General features: G+C 48.2%; 2 protein-coding genes across 2 annotated transcripts in view; one reads left to right on the top strand and one right to left on the bottom strand.

Annotated features, from left to right (window-relative positions):
* Window positions 1–1,015, top strand: part of BARHL1 (BarH like homeobox 1) — a 12,300-nt gene extending 11,285 nt beyond the window's left edge. Inside the window, 1 exon segment of the mRNA XM_014522803.2 lies at window positions 952–1,015. Coding sequence (XP_014378289.1) covers window positions 952–1,015 — 64 coding nt within the window.
* DDX31 (DEAD-box helicase 31) overlaps window positions 811–9,612 on the bottom strand; it is a 67,411-nt gene continuing 58,609 nt past the window's right edge. Inside the window, exon 20 of the mRNA XM_006029805.2 lies at window positions 811–4,302. Coding sequence (XP_006029867.1) covers window positions 4,155–4,302 — 148 coding nt within the window. The 3' untranslated portion in view covers window positions 811–4,154. The remainder of the gene's footprint in view (window positions 4,303–9,612) is intronic.

Below are 9,612 nucleotides of genomic sequence, written 5' to 3'. Positions count from 1 at the left end.
AGCCCCTGCTTTCATTCACAGCATAATAAAGGTGAGAACTCCACCAAAGGCTGTCAAATTTCCATTTGGCACCTGGCCTCCTGTTTCTATTGCATCAATATGAACGTATACGCAGGTATGTTGCTGTCCTGTCTGCCCCTTTCTCGATGCTGGGAAAGGGACTGATGCTTAGACAGCACTGAGTATGCCAAAAGGAAGCTGCAACAATTGGGGACCGAACAGCGATACCAATGCAGAGACTGAGCGGTCACAGGCAGTAATATGGCTGAAGGAGTCTCACCCCCACATCGACTCATGAATCAGCAGTCACTGCTCTCCAGCTGGCTTCTGTCCAAGATATTTTAAGACACCTATCACGTTATCATGTAAGCACTGAACAAAATTATGCTGAAACATAAAGAGTCCAGAACAAACGGTGTGTTTCTCTCTTCTCCCCAGGGTTGCAGAGGAACGGGAATTTATACCGACAGGGGAGTTTTGCTGCTTTGTCCTTAATGATGGGCAACGCGCCTGGGGAGGTTAAGGTGCGCCTTGTGCTTGGACCTGAACGCGCTCTTCTGGGAGGAGTTCCCAACTGGGGTCCGTACATACCTCCCATCGCCCCCTCTACCAGCGTCAAGGACCAGAACCATTCCCCAAATGCCTGGAAGGGAAAGCTGCATTTGGGGGAGGACGGGGGCTCTCACTGTGCAGGTAGGTCCCAGTCCTATAACAACATGGCAGATTAGGGACAGGACTTGGGCTTCCCCTCCAAAACATATGGGGCTGAGCGGAGCCGTTCTGGGATAGTGCATTAATGTCAGGTGAGCGGAGCCGTTCTGGGATAGTGCATTAATGGCTGGGTTCTTTCATTCTGGCTTTCTCCTTGGATAGCAAGAACGTGACAGGTTAAAATGGGTCTAACCTGAAGGACGCAGGAACCTGAGTCTGGGACCCAATTCTGCCCTACAGAAATCAGTACGTGTGTACAACTGGGTACCTGGCATATGAAGCCTCTGGAGAGATCAAGGTCTGACAGATCAGCATAGGTACATGCTGAGGTCTCACCCCTAGCCCCTCAAGCCTTTATCTGCCTGGTGGCATTTCTTCTCCCCCATCATTCTTCCTCTGCTCTGGCAGGACCCTTTCGAGCTTTAAAAGGCAGGTAGGGTTTGGCCCTTATTATTGGTATTATTCGGTGCAGCACACAAGACTGACACACAGAGCTGCGGTCCCTGTCTCCAGGAGCCGATCATCTTAGTAAACACAAACCCAAGAGCACGGATGAAACAGAGCAGGAGCTTTTCCTGAGAGCGAGCATTCCCGACTCCAGCAGTCAGACAAGAAGAGGGCTCTCAGAAGCGCACACAAATGCAGCTCTGGATGTGCAGAAAAGGCAGGACTAGCAGGAAGTTAAAAAGCTGAAACTTTATCCTGTCATCAGGTTTTAAATCGAACGCCGCTCAGAAATCAAATTAAGAGTCGACGATAAAATAAAGCCCCTTCTGCTAGTCTTAATTTAAAAACCGGGCCCAAGTCAATGCATGTGCAGCTGAATTATACTGAGGCTTTTGTTCAACTAATCTAGAATTTCTATGCCAAGGGTGACAATCTGATACCGATTTATTGAAAAGGTGGTTTACGTTTTAGCTAAAATTAACCTTAAAACTGTGAAGTCCTTCTTCCTAAACCAGCTGGGTGGGAAAGTAGTAAAGCAGATCAGGAGACAGACAGTGGCCAGACAGTGTAATCCACAGGGTCGCATAAATCTAACGGAGGGCAGAATTTAGTTCTCCCTGTGAATGGCCAGCCAGAAGTTGCACATCTGCAGAAGTTCATCTCTGGCAAACTTGGCCTGGCCTCTCTGTAGGTATACACATATTGCCTTCAACATTTTCCGATAATCTCCCCCTTCCTCCCTTCTGTAATCACTCACTATTAATCCAGAGCTATCAGGTAAAAGATGGTGAGCCTTAAAGAGAAAGGCCTGTAGGTAAAAAAAGAGTAATCACTCATTATTTCATCAAAACCATTTGTAGAATTACACGCCCCAATAATACAGAGGGCGAAAAGATTTCCTAAAGTCTAACTGACGTGCTGTCGGCTTTTTCTTCCAATTATTATAAATTCACCAATAGTTCCCATTAATTCTTATGTGACAGTCAGCTTGGAGAAGGTCATACTTTTTTTTTTTTTTTTTTTACCTCCTGCACAAGATCAATTCTTCCCAAGCTTATCCTCTCGGCATCACATTCTGAGTCATTTTCATCCTCGGGGTTTTTTTTTAAGTTGACATTTGCCTTAAACCGTATTGCCCTTCCAAATAATAATAATAATAACACTTTTTATTTAATTTTAGCCTCATCAGTCCCTTGTACTCTCTGTCCATCACTTGGTTTGTTTTATAGCTGAGGCTCTTTTAAATTCGTCTTTTTCAAGTGTCCAAAAAAACCCTCTCCTGCTGCGAAAAACATGAAGCCAGGAAGTTGCAGTTCAGTAATTGCCTGGGAGGGAAAAAGGCAGATGCATTCTGGTTCTCCAAAGTTGTACCCAGTTGAGAAATCTTTTGGATTGGCTGCTCTTTTTCTGCACCGTATGGCCTGACTCATTCTTGCCTAACGCCATGTGCCATCACTTATATCGCTGCAATTTGATATGGGGACATCTTACAGCCCCCTCTGCCAGGCTGTGCCTTCTATTCTACATAAGCGCTTGTACCACTACCACCGTATCCACCTGGGCACTCGGGGATGTAACCAGCATGCGTCACACGTGCAGTTTGTTCCTGCTCTGGTCTTCTCTGGAGAGGGAGGGCTGCATGTACATTGGGCAGGGCTTTTTTTCCCCCTTTTAAGTGTGTCTGATGCTTACTGGTTATAGTGGAGAAGAGAGATTGAGGTGAGCCCGGTACTCAGAGCTGATAGTGGGGTGGGCTTTCATATGTAGCCTTATTAAAAGCAGGGAAGCTGTGTACAACTTCACCGAGGCTAAGCGGGGTCCAGCCTGAGTTCAGGGTAATGATGAATGAGGCCCAAATACAGCCTGGCTTGGAGCACACCACAGCACTCCCAGCCCTACCAGGACCTGACTGGGAATGAAGAAAGGAAAAAGCCCAAGCTACTGATGTCTTCCTGCTTCAAAGGCAATAAACAGGGAAGAAACAGAGAGAAAAATCAACTAGCCCAGAAAAGGCTCTGAAAGGGGGAATGGATATTTAAAAAGAGCTGTGGTAAGGGGCGATTAACTACACTTTTCAGAGGGAGTAACGCCTTTCCAAAATGATGGATTATTGGCAAGCGTTAGAAATACTCCGCAAAGCCTTCAGTGTGCTGAGATGGGAGATGCTTTTTGCAACCCCGAACAGCTCCATGCTCAATGACTCAGGCCCAAACCCTACGTATAAAGAGTGCCTGAGCAAGGACTCACAACTGTATCATGTGGGCTGTGTCTGGTTACAGACAGGAACAAATCCTTTTCCCAAGTAAATGGGAGCTTTGCCATTACCTTGAGCGCCATCAAGGTATGGCCCCCGCACCACTGACAGTACAGGGCTGACAAAGGGTCCCATGCTTGTTAAATGCAGACTAAGCAAACAAGGGTCACACTTTGCTACCTCTGCTCACACTGAGCACCATTTGCCTCTCTGGAGAGCCCGAGTGAAATGAGCAGGTCCCTGCAGAGGACGAGTGGTTATACCTGGCTCTTGGGGCGAACACTCACTGAGTTAAATTAACTTTCTGTGGTTAAAAAAAGAGGCATTAGTCCCTATAGGCTTTTAAAACAATCACTCCTGTGAATTCAGTTCCTTTCTCATCCCAGGTGAAGTGCACTTATTGGCAGGGCGTTGTATGTTGCCCTCTACGCTGCATCTCACCTCTCTGACATTTTCCTAACAAAAGCAAATTGTCACGGAGTTAAAACTGCAAAACTTGGAAACTTAGTGCATCTCCGGGAAGCTGCATTTAATTGGAATGGAGCATTCTTTGCTGAGAACAGGACGTGTCTGAATTCAGTCCCATTCATCCTGTAAGGCTCAGCTCCCCAAGGCTTTAAGCCTTTGAACAATTCTCTGCTAAATCCCAATGCTCGTCAGCTTGCTTTACATGTCACTCTGTCCCCTGTCCCTGGCGTTCTCTGAAACCAGTTTTTGCAGCGGAGGATTGGAAACTCCCAGTTCAGCTCAGCGTTTCCTGGTTGCCAGGTTTTCTGTGTCTTTTCTTCCTCTTGACCTTGGATACATTAGAGTCCATCCCACTTGAATATTCAGAGCGCAAGATTTCAGCAAGGCGGCGTTTGCCTTGGGTCCTCTTGTGAAGGTCGGGCCTGGGCAGAGGAGAGCAAAGAGAGGGGGGTTAGCTTTCTTTCCCTCTGGACCACAGTTGGGTGGGTTGCTTACCTCTCGGCTGGGAAAGGGACATTTTGCGCATTAGCAGAAATGCGGCTTCCTTTTCTCGAGGCTGGTTTTGAAATGGTCTCATGCAAAAGTAGATATTATTATGACCGGTATGTTAAAATAGGTGGGAAAATACCCTGCTGCTTTTAAAAGGGAGGCTTTGTTCTGTACAAATGCTCTGGTGCAGGGGGTGGGGGAGCTGATGAAGCCTGTGACACAGCACTCTGCAAATGATACGAGCCCCGGTTGAAAGCCACAGAGCAACAGAAACATTTTTTTTTCAACAAGAGCTAAACCCTGTGATTTAAAAGGAAAAAAAAAAAAAAGGAACAAAAACAAAACAATCCTTTCTGACAGGAGCCTACCAGTCACCCTCGGCCCTCCCTCCCCAGCTCGTGGGCTTCCTCTCCTCAGACTGACTGTTGGAAAGGCAACAGCATCCTGCCTGGCCGCTAACTTCCAAAATGGATCGTCCAGCAACTCTAACCTGCTGTGTATAAATATACAAGCGCACTCAGCACTTTCTCTCCACAGATCCTGCCACCGGCCTGCTCTGTGACCTTGGCTAAGCCGCATCCTCTCTCTGTCCCTCCGTTTCTCCTCCCACCACCTCTCTGTCTCGTCTATGGAGACTGGGAGCTTTTCAGTGCAGAAATCACCCTTTGCTCTGTTTGTACAGAACCGAGCACGATGGGACCCTGGCGTGAGTTGGTGCCCGCAGGCCCTACTGCACCATAAATAACAAACAGATAGAGCAGACCTCAAACCCTCCAAAAAGGTGGGTGGGAACAGATCTAGTCATCTTCCTGGGGTGACAGCATACAAGCAAAACTCTGTGTACACCCTGGCACAGATATGCATTCGGTGCATGGATAGGCCATGAAGCCTCACAAGGATGAAGGCCTTCAACTTGTATTTTGCATGATCTGATCTGCCAAGTGTCTAGAAACGTGCTTGGTGAGTCACTGGACAAGTAAAAGACCCACCCTGCCCAGGAGATGCCACAAATGAGGGTCAGAAACAGTCAGTGGCAGGTGGGCATAGAGAACAGGGGGTGACAGTAAATCACATACGACCGGGCAAGGAATCAGGATGGCCTGATGGCTCAGTTCCTCTCCTCTTCTCTGCTCTACCATGAACCGAGTTCCCCTGCCTCCTGCAGTTTTACAGCAGGAAAAAAAGGAAGGGAGGGGGCTTGGGGAATAGTATCTAAGAGGGGCTTTGCAAAAGTAAGGGGTAAGTTCAAAGATGAGGCTCAAATGGCCGCTCTGTTCCTGTCTCCACTCCTACTCCTACTCTGCTGTGACCCGTGTGTGATCCAAGGTCCATGATGGAGGAGCCTAGGCAAGGGGACCCCAGAAACTGAGCCAGAAAAGAGAGACCGATCCACCCCAGGTGTTGTATGGCCAGCCTGAGCAGCAAAGACTTTGCCATTAATGCTAGACCAGCAAAGCCCTCTAGTGGAGACGCACCTTAGACCAGGCCAAGCAAGTCTGCAGGTCTCATTAAACCACCTCCCTTTTGCCACGCAGCCACCAGGATGCGTTTTTGCAGGGGTTTAGCCTACATCTGCACACAGGGGTTTGCTGGCACAGTGCTGGTGCTCAGTGCTGTATTGTTTCTTCCTTATTCCTGGCCAACACTGCTTCGCTGGCAAAGCTCTGTAGCATAGGCCCGGTCTTTTCCCTTCTTCACAAAGTCTCCTCCGTGACTCGATGAAGTTTCTGACCGATGCTTTCATTACATCTCCAAGCATTCACTACAGTCATCTTAGGGTTACCGGGCAACAGATCAGTTTACTTAACAACAGAGAACTATTTGCTGCTAAGGGCAAGTAATCCACCAGTAGCTGTCAGGCTGAGTTTCAGCTCAGCGGGGAAGGTTGTACAACACTTTATTAGCAATCAGGTGAAATCATCACTCAATTAGTAAATCAATACCCCCTGCTACCATGATCAGCTGCAGGCCAGGAGGCGGGGATGCTGGGGAGAGGAGGTTGCTCCTTGTTACCGGTGCCACAGAAATCAATGGAGCTGGACTGTGGATCTGACACTAATCATTAAAAGAAGAAAAATACAGTGCTACAGGGCTGCTGCTAGTCAGGGCCCTACTCAAACTCAAGGTGCAAGAGCCACCAGCAAGACTGGTGATCTGCAGGAGGTCGAGGGCTGGGCCAGGTCTTGACTTCAGGTGCCCCAGTCCAAATCCAGACCCTCTGCTGACATGCGAGCGAAAGGAGATCCCAAGGGCTCTACCCACAATGGCAGCACAGTCGAGACGGCGACAAGGTAGGAGGCCTTGTGGTTGTGATGCTAGGCTGGGGGCATAGGCGATCTGTCATCAGTCCTTGGGATCTGCTATAGACTCCTTTGTACATCCTTGGGCAATTCACTTAATCCCTCTTGCCTCATTTTCCCCCTGGAAAAAACAGGGCTGACAATACTTCTCTTACTCAGGGGTATTGGGGAAGCTCAGTGAAGGGGACTGGGACACCCGATACTGTGGTGAGGAGAAAGGCTTCCAAGAGGCTTGTACACAGGAGAGAATCTGTTCCCCACAGTTGGGATAAAGGCACAGATTGTCCAGGTATCTACAATCTAGTGTCGATATATTATAGGCTGTTGAGCCCCATCGAGTGCACATCACACTCAAGACAGGAAAGAAATCCTGAGCTGGCTTGATCCCTCCTTCCAAAATATCCTTGCCAGAAGCAACCATTAGCAATCAAGGTAGGATGCTACATATAACCTGGGGGTGAGAGTATGAGGATGATTTCACAACACATGGATTGGACCCATCCAGACTCTCTGGAACGTCAAGATTTCAGCAGGGCTCATAGAAACATGTGATAGATGAATGGATAATAAAACACACACTAGACAAGGTAAACTGTGAGAGGGAGACAAAGCCTCATATACTGAACACAAGATCACCCTTACAACCTGTAAATCCAAGTTACCCCATAGCTGGGCATTACAAGTTTCCTTATACCTTCTTCCGAGGCATCTGCCCAGTCTGACAACTCCTGGACTCCTATTTTAATCTGATCTCTGGGCTATCTCCAGCCAAGAAGGGGATGTGAAGTGACATTAGAAGAGAGAGACGAACTGGACAGTTTTCACTTTCATCTTCCCCCATCTGCTTGGAGGGTGCAGTTCCTCACCGATTTCCAGTGTCAGGGCCAAAATCCTTGAAGAGTCCTAGCACTGCTGTGGGGCACATCCTGGGAGAGTGCCCCGATCCCTGCTCTTTTTTGTTAGATGCCTGAGAGAAGACGCTTTTAGAGTTGCCAGGTGACCCAAGCGTGGGGTAAGATCAAGGTCACTCCAGAATCTCTCTAATCACCTCATTAGCAGGGTGGAGACAAAGGTGAGTTTGGGCAACAGGGAGGGAAAGGAGAAAGTCAGAGAAGCCAGTAATTGCCTGGTGTCAGCTGAGAAACCTCCCCCTGCAGACACACACAGAGGTAGGAAGAAAAGGCCAAAGTTAAAGCTGCGGGTGCGCACCTGTAATTAAACTGCAGCCGCAGAGAACAGGGCACCAGGAGCCTCTGCAGAAACGCAATAAAGGGAGCAAGGAAAACAGCCAAAAGTGGATTTGTTCTACCCTGAGCAGAGAGGAATGAGCCCAGATGTCACCAGGTTTCAAAAGAGGAAGAGCTTTGTGCCCCTCCTCAGGATCCCACCCCTCTGGAGTGATTTTGTTCAAGCAATCCCTGCATCTCTCCAAACACGGAGCTCAGTGGGCGTTCATGTGGGCAATCCTACAGGAGCAGCTGGCAGAGGGATGCCCCCTCTCCACACACTGCTGAGGTCTCAGCTAAGTCCCTGGTGTTGGAACGGGGACTCAGGGGGGCAGCCCCTCCATACCTTGTGATCTTTCATTGCAGGAATTGCTACAGAGACTGCAGAACCAACAGATCAGGAAACGCATGAAAAGCAGGGCAGGGGTGAGTCTGGAGAAGGAGACCAGGAAAAAAACCCAGCATCCTAGGGAGAACAAATGAGGCAACTGTCTTTTCTCCCGCTTTTACATTATCCAGATTCTTCCCACCCCTATCCTAGAGTTGCTGTCCCCAGGGCATTCAGGAGATCAGGCTGGGCAGACTGCTCAGTAAGGGGTGCTGATGCTTTTGTCCCATCACAACCCCAAGTGAAACCCACCGCTGTCCTTGGACCAGTCTGACTCTTCAACTCTTTTGAAGCCCTCGCACCACTGCTTGGAGCAAGGAACGCAACCCAAACTTTGAAACATTCAGGAGAACCTACCAAGCTTGATTTACCACTTTCACACCACCACGGCCATTTGCATGTAGTAAGGACCTGGATGTTGATATCATCACCTGGACTCCAAGGCCACTAACGGCAAAATGCCAAGAGAAAGGAAAAACCTCTAACAAGAAATGAGATGTAACGTAGCTAAGAACAAGGAAGAACTGGCGCTGCTGTTTTTGCACCAACCGGGTGTATGAACATTTCAGCATCTGCCTAGACCTCACAGGCAACTCTGGGGAAGAAATCCCAGTGGAAGAATGGAGAGAAAAGCACCCAGCAACTATTCCACTTCTGTTTCATTTCTGCATATCTCCCACTCACTATTGAGAAGGACAAATGGGCACATGGCTTTCATTCTGAAGAGGTCATTGCTTTCACAGCTTATTCTCAACCCTGAAGTCCAATTCGTGGTAGTGCAAAGTAAAGGGTGTAGAATCGAGAGGGAGAGATGACATGAGTGAATTCCCAAGACTTTCTACAGGAGGACTAAGAGGATGGGAATCTAACACGGAAAGTCTCTCTGCCCCAATGTTTTCCATGAAAACTTGCTTACCACCATCCTCAAAGCTTTTCCTGTTTCAAATTGAAGACCGAAAAGAGCTGCTGAACTGGGTAGAGGCTTTACTGTCCCCTTCCGGTTTACAGAATTGTTACAAAACAGAGCCCACACACCCCATCTAAGCCAGGAAGTCAGTGTCCAATAGTGTGAACTTATAGCACGCTAGACACTAATCTGCACGTCGATGCTGTGATTACCTTTGCCTTTCTATGACTGCATGTGAACGAAATGATTATATTACTTGTGAGCCTGAGCTGGCTGATCTGTTGAAACCTTCATCTGTCCACTCCTAACTTACGGCAAGCAAAGCCAAAGCACAATAATTTACAGAGAATGAAACACGTAATCAAATTACTGCAGTTCAGCTTTCACTTATCACGGGACAGACCAGAAAGGCTGAACCGCGT

Source organism: Alligator sinensis, unplaced genomic scaffold, assembly GCF_000455745.1.
Source record: "Alligator sinensis unplaced genomic scaffold, ASM45574v1 scaffold829_1, whole genome shotgun sequence".
NCBI lineage: Eukaryota > Metazoa > Chordata > Crocodylia > Alligatoridae > Alligator > Alligator sinensis.
The sequence above is the reverse complement of the archived record's forward strand: the minus strand, read 5'-3'. Positions and strand labels throughout refer to the sequence as shown.